The sequence below is a fragment of the Ricinus communis genome, chromosome 1 (genome assembly GCF_019578655.1).
Source record: "Ricinus communis isolate WT05 ecotype wild-type chromosome 1, ASM1957865v1, whole genome shotgun sequence".
Taxonomy (NCBI): Eukaryota; Viridiplantae; Streptophyta; class Magnoliopsida; order Malpighiales; family Euphorbiaceae; genus Ricinus; species Ricinus communis.
In genome coordinates, this window is record NC_063256.1 from 2,005,899 (window position 1) to 2,020,503 (window position 14,605).

The 14,605-nt window shown below is 33.5% G+C and overlaps 2 protein-coding genes across 3 annotated transcripts; one reads left to right on the top strand and one right to left on the bottom strand.

Annotated features, from left to right (window-relative positions):
• Positions 1 to 833: 833 nt before the first annotated feature.
• On the bottom strand, positions 834 to 7,651 carry LOC107262686. Of its 2 annotated transcripts, XM_015728950.3 has the most exons (8): positions 6,289 to 7,651; positions 5,022 to 5,247; positions 4,606 to 4,673; positions 2,814 to 4,440; positions 2,546 to 2,709; positions 2,270 to 2,456; positions 1,958 to 2,172; positions 834 to 981 (listed from the first exon to the last, which is right to left on the bottom strand). In XM_015728950.3, exons 2-8 carry the CDS (start codon positions 5,167 to 5,169, stop codon positions 868 to 870), a joined length of 2,523 nt encoding a protein of 840 aa, XP_015584436.1. In that variant the 5' UTR covers positions 5,170 to 5,247; positions 6,289 to 7,651; the 3' UTR covers positions 834 to 867. The 2 variants fall into 2 exon arrangements, with proteins under 2 accessions (XP_015584436.1, XP_015584435.1); XM_015728949.2 differs by having other exon boundaries at positions 834 to 2,172; positions 6,289 to 7,650.
• Positions 7,652 to 13,144: 5,493 nt separating this feature from the next.
• LOC107262487 (general transcription and DNA repair factor IIH subunit TFB5) lies at positions 13,145 to 14,505 on the top strand. The gene is made up of 3 exons (XM_015728521.3): positions 13,145 to 13,422; positions 13,869 to 13,951; positions 14,120 to 14,505. The coding sequence occupies exons 2-3, from the start codon at positions 13,917 to 13,919 to the stop codon at positions 14,295 to 14,297; spliced, it is 213 nt and encodes a 70-aa protein (XP_015584007.1). The 5' UTR covers positions 13,145 to 13,422; positions 13,869 to 13,916; the 3' UTR covers positions 14,298 to 14,505.
• Positions 14,506 to 14,605: the final 100 nt, after the last annotated feature.

A 14,605-nucleotide genomic window follows, 5' to 3' on the forward strand; every position in this document is an offset into this window, starting at 1 on the left:
TGGTCCAGAAAAATTGGATCTCAATATAAGGCATTAGAAATTGGTCACCATTTTTGTTGTTGAAGAATGAAGATGACCACCATGCCAGGTGTCCTATTATTATTTATTAAAGCACAGGTGAGGTGAGGTGAGGTGATGGACATTTCCATTACCAAAACCACTCTTTATTACAGTAATGAATGTTTACATGAAAACAAATCTTGAAAGAACAGAAAAAGTTTTCTCCCACCCTTGTTTCTTAAAGGGAAAATTATGTTTGTTACGGAGCCCCTATGGTCTATATAGCTTATGGGCGGCCACGACTTTGATGGTCTGGTCTCAAACTCAAAATATCACCTCTTCTTTTTTCATTTTGGAATAAAGTTACTATGATGTGATTTGTCAATAATGATATAAAACTTGACCTATTGGAAAATACTACTGAGATATCACCTCTTGTATTAAAGAAAGAAGCATCAGGCAGCATTTCTCAAACCCCCCGCCAATCAAAATAATGGTAAGCGTGCCATGGCCGACACCAAGAAACAGCTTTTATATACATTATTATATATATAATTTCCAAAGTGGGGCTCACCCAAGTCATAATCTGGAGCCGTATTAAACTAGTCTAATATCCGTGTTTTATTACGTTCGCTTTGTCTCTGGACCAATAATTTAACAGCAAGACATTAGTCTTCCCTAGAATTTTACAGCAATTTTGGATTATAATTACTATGTTTAGTGCCGGCCTGTTGGAAATCAGTAAGACCTGCATAAGGAAATTAAAGGAAATGGAAGGTCGAGAAAGTGGCATATAAGCACGCAAAAAATTCTGTAAATGCAACTGAGCAAGCTTATCCAATGTATTCCACATATTTTCTGTAATTATTATTTATAAATCAGAACATAACAGCACACATAGCTTGTTACTTGCATACAACACTCCTGTAAAATCAACCCTCCTATATAATACATCCAAGTAATCACAAACTCATAGATATCCTGAAAAGAGAGAAAGTTGGCAGAAGAATGAATGAAATCAGGACAGAAAGGAAAAGGTCAAAAAAACACAAGCTGCCTTAACTCGTACATGCCACAATCAACACACCAAATTCTACGAATGCTAAAGTGATAGTACTTGCACTTCTATTGTAAGCTGAGTGTGAGGCACTGATGCCGTTATGGTTTATAAAAATTCGCCATGGAAATTGAGTAGTCTTTGTTTAGTAGCAAGAACTACTTGCAGTTTGGGCTTCTGATTTATACCTATCATATGAGGACTTATGCCTAGTGGAGCTCCCAAGCTCTCTTAGTTTTATGATGTGGGAAGTGTTTGATATGTACATGATCTCAATGGCAAAGTTAGAAAAAAGAAAAGACTATTCAAGTCATGTGCGGGACTTCTGCAAAATGGAAGCCCTTCTGCTGACATGCAGCTGCTCAAGTGTTCATCCTTCTACTTCACAAGCAATGACTTGCTTACTTTCCTCCCAACCAAAAACAGCTCAGGTCTATTTATTCGTATGGACATATAGAAGTGAAACGTCATTTACAATTCAATGCTACTCTCATCCCTCGGCTCTACCTGAAGTAAATGATTTTCAACTTCCGGACCTTCATTTACGCAACTCAACACAGTTTCTCCAATTAGATCTTTGAAAATGGCATCACCAATTTCAATTACCATAGTTTCACTATCACATCGAAGGTCCATCCACGATCCAGTTTTAGCCATGTCTTTCTTGACAATCTGCTCTAATGTATGAGGCAGTGGCAAGGGGAGGATATACCAATATACTCCCTCCCAAACTGCATGAATAGCATATTTCATGTCTGGAGCGGGTTGGACAGTAGGTTTCCCAAATGATAACCCAAGGGGACAACCAAAATATCGCTCATATACCTCCATAAGAACTTCACTAATACAATCAAATAGAAGCTTCCTGTCATAACAAAGCTGGTTGGGATAGAACCCTACCTCATCATATATCGATGGGTCAAGAAGTGGATCTGAAGAATTGGACATGATATAGAATTCATCCCAGTTCAATTCAGAGGCTTCCAACACTGCTTTTATGTACTCGAACACTGATTCCTTGTCCTGTATACAAGCTTTCAAATGAGTGCCTAAATCTGTTGATGAAGGGCCATGCTCTTCGAACTGAATTCTTAGGGGTGGCATAGGAAGTTCAGCTGAAGATAATATGATTGAACTGATATTAGCTGAAAACCATGTTATACATAAGTCCAAAATCAATATTTGAAAGTTAACTTCCATATCATTGCATACCAGGTTGATATCTGGTGCTTGCTGGGCTGATGTCTTCCTCTGTGAAAAGTGGCTCCAGAACAGATACAGGACTCGGCCGGTCTGACACCTCTACTGAACACTCTTGATCATTTTCCTTCTTGGTTACTGGAGACGAGGATAGAGTCGTTAATAGAGAAGGCAGAGGCTGGATTTCTTCATCTGAGTCCTGGAGAAGGAACAGGATGGTGGTTAGACTAAAATTATAAATTCAGAAGAAAGAACTAAAAAGGACAGAGAACCAGTAAGTGATTTTACAACTCTCAAGCTATCAGAATAGCCTTTTGCATCAGAAACTTCAGACAAGCCACCAGTTTGGTCATCTCTGGTTATGCAAGAGTTGCTCGGCTCAGAAAGAGAGTCCAAGATATTGACGTCTCCCTGGACCACAATTTCATCTGCTTTAATAATTTCCACATCACCTGCATAATTATGGGAGGCTATATATTAAGGAGTGTACAGAAAGAGGAAAAAAAGTTTAATCCACGTATTTCTTTCCACATGCAGACAACTAAGAAAATAATACCTTCAGAAGTCGTCCCATCTCCAATGAAACATGATATTCTCTCCACTTCAATATCTTGGACAATATCATTTGATGCACTTGAATTTGAATCAATAGAAGCTTCTGCCTTACCATTAGTGTTTTCATCAGAAGCGCACAACTCAGACTCTGAGTTTAGTGTCATACGACCAAGATGGCTAACATTGTTTTCTTGTTTCTGAAATTTGTCATTGGCAGAGAATCTCATCTGTGCAGTAACAAAGCTTTGCCCCCAATCTCTTCCAGGACTTCCAAAAGGAGAACAATTGTACTCAGGAAGAGAGAGAATCCTCCCAAGTGTTCTTGGGACCTGTCTGCTTGAAAAATCCCCCTCCCCATTCCCACTAGTGACCATCTCAGAGAGATGTTTCTTGGCCTCAACATAAATGTTAGTTAATCTCTGCTTGGAATTATTACCAGTTTCACGTTCTACACCTGTTTCACATACTTTTGACTTGTCAGTTTTCTCTCCCTTTTTGACACCTGAAGGCCTAGCAATTTTTTCAATAAAGAAGTGCTCTTTACCCGGAGAATTTCTTCCAGCATTCTCCTTATATCTTCTATCAGTATCTGCCCTTGCCCAATGCTTGTTGGGAAATTTCTTCGAAATACTATCAGGTGCTATCTCCGGTTGCTCTTTCCCCATAGCTTGTTTTAGCTTTCTTTTAATTTCAGAGAGAAAGAAGTAGGAACCAACTCTTTCATCTGGTCCCTTGTATCTGATAAAAGGTTGAGATTCTGGTGCTGGCCCAATGCTTCCTTCAGTTTCAGGTTTTTCCAGGAGTGCAGGTCCAGGCTTTAATATTACAATCTTATTTGAAGCTTGTGTAGCCTTATTCGATGGTGTTTTCTCAAGAGATTTGGCCTTCCTCCTGAAAAACTTTCGCTGTTTACTGTGAACAACCTCATCAGTCTGTTTTAAGTCACGAATCTCCTGTTCTGACAAGTTAGATCCTACAAGTGGCTTAGAGACTTCATCTTTCTCTACCTGAGCATTCCACAAGTTCTCAATGTATTTCACCATTAAAGACTTTGGACCTTGTAAGAGTTTCATAGATAATTCCTCATCAGAACTCAGAATCTTTATTGCATCCTTGAGCTCTTTAGAAGGGTGTATATCCTCATCAACTGCACCGTGTTTACCCTTACTGAGCCTATGTCTTATAAAAAGTTCAATCGCCTCTTTCAATTTCTCTTCAAAGTCAGGGTTCTTCTGGTTTGGCTGGTCGTGAAGTTCACCATGCTGGTCATGCTTTAAGCAACTAATGCGACGGATCTGGCGGCAGAACTCTTCCACCATATCATCCATGTCAAGACTATTAGTAGATTGCTTTTCTGAACGATGACGGCAGGGCTTTTCAAGTTGCAAATTCTCAGCAGCATCCAGATCTTCTATGTATATCTCACAACTTTTTGTCCGACTTCTATTTGTTCTTTTGCGGCTTTTCCTTTTTTGGCTTCCATAATCTGAATTAGGCTGTTTTGGTTCCACTCCTGCACTGTTTGTCTCCTTCTTTGCATCTTTCTCACAGAGCATCTCATCGTCCATAAGTTTTTTCACACTTGGCTTACCGGTATCAGCTGCCACATTGGTGCTTCCTTCACCACCCTGATGTATTTGTAAGTTAAGTATATATAAGGTAATGTACAATGAGTACAGCACATAAACATAATGGATTAAGTTCAAAGAAATGGTAGGTTCCTTCATCTTAAAGAATTTTAGCATAAGTTGATCTGGAAAAACAAAAAAAAGAAAAATAGTTGGCAGACTTACAACAGTGCCTCGACAACTTTCATCACGATTTATCAACAAGTCAGGTTTATCCAAAGCATTACCAGGAGCTGCAGGATAAAAGACACAGTTCAATAATTTAATTTAATTTAAAGCATAAGAAATATTTGGAACAGTGGAAGCAATAAATCAATCTGTCAAATTGCTTTGTAGTCAAAATAGCATTTTCTAGCATGTTAATTAGAATACTATCTTTCAATAATCAGCACCAAAAGCAATCCCCATCATCGTGGCTCTGAATTCTCTTCATTTTAAGGAAATTGGCAACAAGAAACAGTAAAATAAAAGTGCTTCATGTTGTATATAACATCTGTTCTCCCAAAAGGAATTCTCCCAGTGCATGCTGGCATGTTTCATTAGCTTTTCAGATTCATCTGGCTATAGAATAGAGTTCTTACCAACATGTCTAGTCCCCCGTCTCCTATCTGAGAGCAGCTTCTGAGTTGATCGACCATGGCGAAAGTCAAACATACTAATTAAACCCCACATGCAGCCAGATTGGTCTCTTTCATGTCGCACAGGGCGTTTCTGAGATTTCTTTGCCATGATGAATGGTTGGTTGATTCTCTCCCTGAATTATGTTTTATTCATCTGAAATGCACGCTTAGTATGCCCACCTGAAATCTGACAGGGGGATAACAAATTGAAGTATATTAAAGATAGGTGCTTTTAACTCAAAACTCCACATACATAGAGTAGGAAACACAAAAAAGGCTTGTTTATTGATAACGGTCTGGATTTCGGAAAGAACATAAATAGAAACGAAGTGATTGTGGTTTGTGGCATCAGTGCAAAAGGCACAAAGGAATGAACTTGCTCATCTAATAAGGCCATCTAACAAAATTGGATGTTCATGTTAATGCCCTTACAACCCTCCCGCATCCAATGTACTTAGCGGATACAAATTGGTGGTCCTCCAATAAATTCTGCAATGGTCCTGAGACATTGCTATCACATTGTAGAACAGAAGAAAACTGGATAAGTTATGAACTTTAACAATAAAATCAAGCTTTTCCCCTTGAAGATGAGATAAAACATAAAGTTTGTAGTAATAGCTACCCAAAAAGAACAATCCAATATGCAAATTTTCCTTTTACGCAAAAAGTAAAAGAGAGGGAAAGTGTATGGAAGTAGTATCGACCATCAACATCCTCATTTTAAACTGTTCAGCAATCAGATGACTTCTTATTCTTTAAACAGAAAAAAAAAAAAAAAAAAAAAAAGTAATGTCCAGGTGAACAACGAGTATGAAATAAAATCAAGAACATTCTACTGGCAATCACGAAGGCTCTGCATGTTCCCAAGAATACTGGTAACATTCAATTGAGAGTGATCTAACCCAAATCACTTCGGCCTCCCAATGAGATCTGATACACAGTTGCCCCAGAATTCCCAACAACAATTTCACAAAACACAGTTTTTGCTCCCCTCTTCCAGAAGCAAATCTTAAGTCCAGCATCATGACACAATTTTTATTTTTATTTTTTTGTTTTTAGTTTTTTATTTTGATGCTGTTCCAAAGAATTTAGTTCAGATACAAGACAGAACACGTGAATCAGCAAATTATTCGAGTAAAAGATAGATAAATAAATAGGAAGAGCCCTTAAATAAGTATCAATCTTGGTACGGGCTGGTATTTTATAGATTAATGAAGAGAACAAATACCTCAAAATCGATAAGACCAAGAAGGACAACAATGCAGCTAGGTGTCTTAAGCCAAAGGAAAGTGGACAAAAGTTTCCAATTTCAACAACTGAAGCTTCCTCAAAAGCGTCAAGCTCAAGGCTTCCTAAGCTTTCTTTGGAGGGTAAGACAATAGAAAATCTCCCATCTTTCTTTTTTAACCACAAGCCTTAACCAGCGGCTGAAGTTCCTCACTAAACTTTAGATAGTCCAATTGATCTTCCTTAAAGAAAGAACGGTTGAGGTGGATGAAAGCTGAAGAATCAACCCTTTAAAAGATTTCAGAGATCATCTAAATTATACAACAATCAGAAACTTGGTAACAAAATTTTGCCTTCACTTATATTATACCATATAACCAATCTTCAAAGCTGGTAATCCTTGACAACTCCAGAAAAAAAGACAATCTTTTGGCCCTCTGACATTATCAAACTGAATAAAGAGAACTTCTTTTTTTCCCAAACTGAAACTCCCAATTTTCTTCAATTAGCAATCAGCAGCGATCAACCAACATCTTCTTCAACGCACATAAACCAGCATTCATTAAAAAATAAAAATAAAGAAGCTGCCAGCAAAAAGTAGATAGTTACGAAACAGACCCCGAACTTGGCTGGAATTGATAGATAAAAACCCCTCCAAAAATATGAAAAATAAAAGCTAGCAGATGGGGAAAATGAATAAACAGATCAATTTTTCAACATAAGAAGGTAAAAATAGGACTTTTATTTTATTTTTATTTTTATTCTTATTCCTTCGTTTTTCTTTTTAGTTTTGGTAAGTGGGTATCTAACTTTTGACAACTAAAAAGAGAGGGAGAGAAGACTAAAATGCTTATCTAGCACCGACCCATTATTTTTAAGCAGAAATTCTAAAATGAGAAGGCACTAAAGACTGAAAGAAAAAAGAAAAAAAAAAAAAACAAAGAAAAGAGGTAGTGGTGGTGACAATTGTGAAAGTGAAAGTTGATGGCTTTACAAAGAGTATCTGATAACAGCAACAAGGAAATGAAGAAGAAGAAGAAGGAGAAGACGTGACAGTTGGGTTTGGAATTGTTGGGCCCACTATGTTCAAAGAGCAAGAGAGAGCTTTGTATTGAAGAAAAGCTTCTCTGCAGCAGCTCCATGTTCAACAATCATCAAAGTCACAATCTCTCTCTCTCTCTCTCTCTCTCTCTCTAAACTTCTCTTTTGTGCCTTTCTCTCTCCTCCCGATGCTTCGTGGCTTTTCACTTTTTCGTTTTCTAGAGAGAGAGGGAGAGTGTGTGTGTGCGCGCGCGTGCGTATGGGTTTCTCTGAGAACAGAATATGGAGACGCATACATACGCAAACAAAGAATCATCAATGGCTTTAGCACTTTTGCAGGGGTGAGAATGTAGAAAAAGTTAAATTCAGGGATAATTTTGTAATTCCATGAGGATGAACCATTTTTTAACGGCTCTTTCTTGTTGAACGCTGAGATGGCATTTACCCGAGTAATTGATGGCTAAATATAACTGGGATTAAAATTATAATAAAATAGTTGACTCGTTATTATTATTTTAATTATAAAATAAATTAATAAATATTATTTAATATTTAATAATAATTTATAATATTTTTAAAAATAATAATAAATTAATTTTAATGTTATATAAATTAATATTATTTTTTTAAAAATTAGCTTATAATTAAATATAATATTAAAAATATAAATTAAAAGATTATTTTTTAAAATTATAATTGTTATTAAATTAAAAAATTAATTTATTAATTAATATAATATTAAAATATAATTAATAAGTTAATTCTATAATAGTATTAATATTGTTATCGGATTATGAAATTATTTATTAATTAATATAATATTAAAATATAATTAATATATTATTTTTTAAAATTAGAATCAATATTTAATTAAAAATATAATTTATTAATCAGTAAATTAATAAAAAATTATAAAATCATATATCAAAAATTATATATATCAAAAAATTAAATACATATATTAAAAATATTTAAATCTCATAAATTAATATATAGATTGACTATTAATTAGTTATTAAACTAATGAAAACAAACAGACAACAACATCAAAGTTACCGTGCCCCGTGCTTAAAGTTCTGTTTCTAAATTACCTTTTCTTTTATTTGTATTTTCAACTATAATTTTATATTTTATTTTCAACTAGTGTATTATATATTTATGGTTATATAATGTGAAAAATATTTCATCATTAAAATATATTGATTCTAAAAAATTCAGTTATCTTTATTTTGATCAAACATTATTATCATATTCTATGTATTTAATAATGTGAGTTTAAAACTTATTAGTTTTTAATTTTATTATTTAACTATTAAATTATAATTTAAAAAATTATTAATTTAATATGTTCAATTTGACGATCAAATAATACTATTTTTATTATTCAATACTAATAATAATGGTGAATTGAAATAAAGATAATTGAATATTTGTGAATCAACACTTTTTATCATTGAGTTATATTTTTTATTATAATTCTTAACCATGTATTTTCTTATCTGAAAAGAAAATTACATGTGAAAAATTTAAAATAGTAAAATCAGGTGATATTTTTAATATTTATCCTTACTTTTTATTATAGAAATGATAAATGTAAGACTTGAATTTAAAATTATACTCTTAAGTAAAATATTTAATTATTATTAAATTAAGTTTGTGGGTATTTTTTTCTTTACAAAAAATAAAAATTAAAGTAATAAAATTATAAAATTATAATTTTTTCTTTTTATTTTAATTAATGGAGATGAGAATTCCGTTAGATCAGGCTGGGCTAAATACTATCATAGCGGACGGAAACTTAAGTTAATTAACGGTAATTAAACGGATAAAGAATAAGAAGATGAAACATATGATGTTGTTGGCTTGTTTTTGACTCCAACCACTTTTGTCAAAAAATGCTATTATGGCAGTAATGATGGTTCTGTTTGGAATTTAAATCTGGATTTTTGCCCCATCTTTAATTCCAGTAACGCACCTTCAAATTTCACTTCGCACGCCATTAATGTTTTTAATTTAATATAAACTTTTATTAAAGAAGAAAAAAAAAAAGCAATTATGGGACAACACATTCTATTTTGTTGACAAATTCTATCACCATTAAATTATTTTTTCTTTTCATTATTTTTGTAAAAAGAGTACTCAAAACCTCCGTATTAAAATATCATAAAACTCTTATTAAATAAAAATTTAATATTTGTATAACAGTAAATTATAATACTCTCTATTTATTAAAAATAAAAAAATTACTGTCGATCTAAAAATAATAAATGTCAATAAAATTTAATAAAGAATAATAAAATAAAAAAAGGGCCACCATGAGTGTTTTTTTTTTTTGAAAACGAATTTAGTCGGTCTTTTGCCTCATTATCTAAACTAGCAGAATTAAGAGTGTATTTTATTATTATTATTATTATTATAACATAGTTTCAACTATAAATTTTTTATTTATAAATGAGTTTGTGTGAATAGTTAACTTAAATATTTTATTTGTAAACTATATTATATTATTTCTATATGTGTACTATTCAAATAGTTATTATACTCATTCGAGTCAAATCAGAATGATAAATTATATAAAATATATGAATTCCTCTTTCTGTTTTGTAACTAAAGTTTATATAGAAACAGGGTGAGTGACCATATATATATTTTCTACCATAAGAGTTTACTCGATGAATTGTGTGTAAAAATGGAGATATCAAAACAAATTTGTTTGTATTGTCATTGTAAAAAAAAACTATCTTAATAATAGAGAGTTTTGCAGGTAGTGAGGCCCAAAAGTTTTGTTCTTTTAACAGAAATGAATTGGGACAGGCGAGCAGGGGAAAAGATTTCCATAAGGGCACAGAGTGAAAGGCATAGTGTCGGCAGTGGAGCAGTTGGGCATGCCTAAAAGGGATTCATTGAAGATGAGAGTTAGGTCCCCCACCAATTAAAAATCTTTCAATTGGGTCCATTTATTTACCAACCCTAATGGTGACTTATTGGAGCTAATAAGGCCCATATGAGACAATTGCTACCCTCCCTTACCCTTCTTGCCCCATTCACATTTTTCTTTCGACATTAATGGTAGGGAAGACATTATCAGTTTATCACATTACAATAGCAAGAGGTGGGGGAAAAGTAGGAGCATGAGAGGCTTTTGAAATTAAGGTATCCATCTTAAGGAATTGATGCTTAACTTATGCACTCATGAGAATTTGTGGTTTAGTTGAACCCTAATCATATAATAATAACAATTTAGGATCAATAATAAGACAAATCAAGTCTTAATCTTATCAGCATTTGCAATTGTTAATTAGTAACAAATTTTTGTGTCATCTCCAAGCTATGGAATCTAATCATGTTCTCTTTTTTTTTCTTTTTTCCAGAGCTAGAGCCCAAGAGTTTTTGGGGGACCACTAACTTATAATATGAAATCTACTCTTGAACATGACACACTATTTTTGTGCAGCCTCTGCTGGGATAGTGACCCATTCAACTTATTGTCACACCTTTATATTTATATTTTAACTAACTTGAATAATTAAATTTTAAAAAATAACTTGTGAAATTAAGTACTAAGCCAAAGAAAAAAGTAAAAGAGACCGGAAAAGAAAAGATGATTTTCCATTGGAAACTCTCTATCTTACTTAACTTCAATTAATCTCTATTAGTATCTAGAGAAATATGGTTGGACTTGGCATTTTTTAAAAGAAAATTATGGAGTGGCTCAATTGAATGTAAGCTACAAAATAAGAACAGTCATGCTCTTACATGTACCTTAAATCTAGCACAAGAAATAACTTGAACTCAAAATCTATATTTTTAGAAGCAAAATGTTATTGATGGGCGATGTTTCAATGGCAAAGCAAATTAGTGATCCACCAAAATTATGGGGAGGAGCTGGATATTATGATATTTGTCATTGCTAGACGAATGTAGAAGGTGGGGGGGAGCCCTGAAGAAAAAAGGCTTTTGCATTCTAGTAGTGAGGGAAAGGCAGCTTTTTTGTTCTTGCTTTCTCTTAAAGAAATTAAAGGCAGGGAGGGGGTCACAAAAATGGGGGATGGCTGGACAGAGGAAGCACCCATTTCTAATTCAATCATTTTCCACCAACTTTCCTATCCTTCCATCTACATGCAGATGGAGACAGTGGTACTGTGTGTCAATTGCCTAGCTATTACTATATATCCCTGGATTCAGGTGAAAATAAAATGTCAGTGACAATTACTTTAACCACCTATTAACAATGATCATGACAGTTTAATTATTGGTTAAGTTGGAGAACAAACTCCATTAATTTATATGATACATTTTTATTGAAAATTATTTTATATACCCATTTTCCTCTCATACTGAATCTGACTCCAATATTTATGGTTTTTTTTATATAAAAAAACTGCTTTAGCACATTAGTTGGTTGAATTCATATTGTCATAATAGGTCACTGTATACAAAAATAAACATTTCAGCCAACAATGTATATGGTGATTTAAGTGGTGGTTTTCATGTAAGGTCTCCGCAAATGATGTCATCTAGCTACCCAAATTTGTTGGGACGGCAAAGCCCTAGCTAACAGTAGTTTATTGTATATATAGCTGATTTGTTCCCACTGGTAGTTTAGTTCGCAAATAGATCTGCTTCTTATTTTATTTAAAAAGCAATGAGAAGAAGTTTAATTCAATAATAATTGTTTACTTTGAAAATTAGAGAATAATCGATTAGTATTTTCATTTTTTAAAATTGGAAAGATTTAGAGTTTGAATTTTTTTATTCACTGTCCGTCTAGAAATATATCATTATTGTTACAATCTGTAATATGTAATAACTATTTTTATTATGTAATACGCGCTAGCTGATTAATTCTGTAATGGGCTTAAAAAAATAAAAAGAGTAAAAGTTTGATGTTGTTTGTTTATTAAGTAATCAGAAAAGATAGTTATCAAATTAATTAAAACTTCACTGGTACAACTTAGGTGACTTTGGCAAGTTAACTTCATTCAACTAATGTGGGTGGGTTTTGGGTTGATTCTTACACTACAATATTAGATCTCTTTCTGAAGCATCGGATGCCCCATCTTTTTGAACAACGAATATTACCCTCAAAAAGGGAATCCCAAACCATACCCAATCTCCAAGAAAGAAAATGTGTGAGAGAGAGAGACTCTATATATATGTTCGTATTACACTCGAGAGAAAGTGTTTGAAATTATACTTTATTACATAAGCAATGATTATGAATTGGACAACCTAAGGAACTAGTGGGATAATTTTAATTAAAACGATTTTGTTTTTTATTTTAGCATATATCGACCAGCAGCAGCCATCGATGGGAGTCAGCGAAATGTTACTGCAGGAAATATATATATATATATAAAGAAGAGAAGCATCAACAGATTATCTTTAGAGGAGGGACTTGAGTCGTAAGCAACATTAGGAAAATGAATATAAGAAAACCTGAATTGAAGAACTGAGGTGGCTTTGGAGTTGAGAAAAAGGAATCAAATCATCTTATCTAAAGAATTGTCACTTTAGCAACTTGTGCACAGGGTCACACTCTGCGATCCTTTTTATTATTCTTTTCTGTCTTATATGACATCAAGGAATTGCATTTTGTTGTCCACGTGATTGTTTTCTGATGGCGCAACACTAAGTAACAGAGTAAACTTATGATGAAGATGTAACCCAAACAAAAGAATTTTGTCATTTTATTTTTTAAGTATCCTATTTTATCCTCTCACTCTCACTCTCACAAGTATGGTTTATATCATACGACAGTGAGAATAAATCTAAAAGCATTATGCATGCCAACATTTCTTAATAGAAAAGTAAATAGCTCGTATGGTCAACCGGAGCGGAAATTACTGCCACTAATCCTCGCGTCCAAGGAGTGTTTATTTGAGCTTTGAATTGCCAAGTTATGGGCCAGTTTCATATTAGGCAGAAGACAAGACAAGCCCATTTGTGACTGGACCAACTGTTCTATGTCGAGGACCGTAATAAAACCCACCTCGCATGCTTGCAAATTGCAGTTTTTGCCCTGCTCGTTGCTCGCTCTCTCGGCAGTGGTCCTCTTTGCGCGCCATCTGCTCGACAAAATTCTTCTGTTAAGGTAATTATTTTTCTTAATTATTTCAATTTGCATCCAAAAATGATTCGAATTTCGACCCAGTTAAGGTTATAATTAAGAAATCAGGGCTTTACATGGAATTGCAACTTTCCTTTACCCTCGTGTTTACTATCAATTGGGTCGAGTTTTTCCATGTTAGGATATCTTGTTACGGGGAGATGTTAATCTTACAGTGATTGGTTATAGCTCCATTGAAAGCTTATGCCTTTTTTGATATTGCTCATAAGTTGAACATCAAACTGAAACATTTTTTAAAAGAAAAGTAGTTTCTTAAATATTGAAAATTTTGCTAAAGTATTCGAACCCAGTACATTTTATGTCTTAGAAACAATGACTTTAACATGTATTAATGTAAAGGAACTTTTATTCATGTCTAAATCATTGGTTACCAATGATCAAAATGTCTTTGTTATTTTCTGGTGGTGTAGGTTTTTGCTGCGATTTAGACTCCGAAAAACTGAGATTGCTGATGCAAGATGGTTAATGCCACTAAAGGATTGTTCATATCCTGGTAATTATATTGTTACCCTTAGTTTGTTCTTAATTAGACAAATGATTTAACTCAACAGCATTCTTTCTTGATTATGCAATAACTCGCAAGAAAAAGTTGCTTGTAGATAGGTTGTGCAGGTGCACTTTGGCTACAAGTACTTTATTATTTTCATTGTTTATAATGTAGTGACATACCCATGGCGCAATTTATCATCAATATGAATGCTACGCTGCCTACATCACAGAAGTTTATTATTCATGTTTTGGATGGCACTCATCTCTTTGTGCAACCCCATGTAGCTGAAATGATTCGAAGTGCTATTGCTGAGTTTAGAGACCAAAACTCCTATGAGAAGCCTTCTTAATTTATTTTTGTTTTTCTTCTTTACGTTATTTATCACTCCGTTGTTATTGAGACATGTGCATCTTTGATAAGTACTTTGCTTTGACCTTCTTTGCTTGCATCTGTATATTTTAACTAAATATAATCTCTTGTAATTCCCTTCGAGTTTAGAGCCCCTTGTAAGAACAACTTTATTACTATACTAAAATCTTGATGGATGTTTCTGAGAAGAGCTCTTGACCTTATCAGCTGAAGTTTCATGTACATGCAATCAATATTGATGGATGTTTCTCTTTGCATTGTTGTTACCATTTTATGTTACAAAGTCAT

Excerpts from the sequence above, each read along its gene's own strand:
- LOC107262686 (XM_015728949.2), bottom strand. The coding sequence starts at position 5,169 with ATGGCAAAGAAATCTCAGAAACGCCCTGTGCGACATGAAAGAGACCAA. Across the intron at positions 2,710-2,813 it reads AGATGGGACGACTTCTGAAG|GTGATGTGGAAATTATTAAA; the intron begins GTATTATTTTCT and ends ATAATTATGCAG. Across the intron at positions 2,173-2,269 it reads AAGCACCAGATATCAACCTG|CTGAACTTCCTATGCCACCC; the intron begins GTATGCAATGAT and ends TATTATCTTCAG.
- LOC107262487 (XM_015728521.3), top strand. The coding sequence starts at position 13,917 with ATGGTTAATGCCACTAAAGGATTGTTCATATCCTG. Across the intron at positions 13,952-14,119 it reads AAAGGATTGTTCATATCCTG|TGACATACCCATGGCGCAAT; the intron begins GTAATTATATTG and ends TTTATAATGTAG.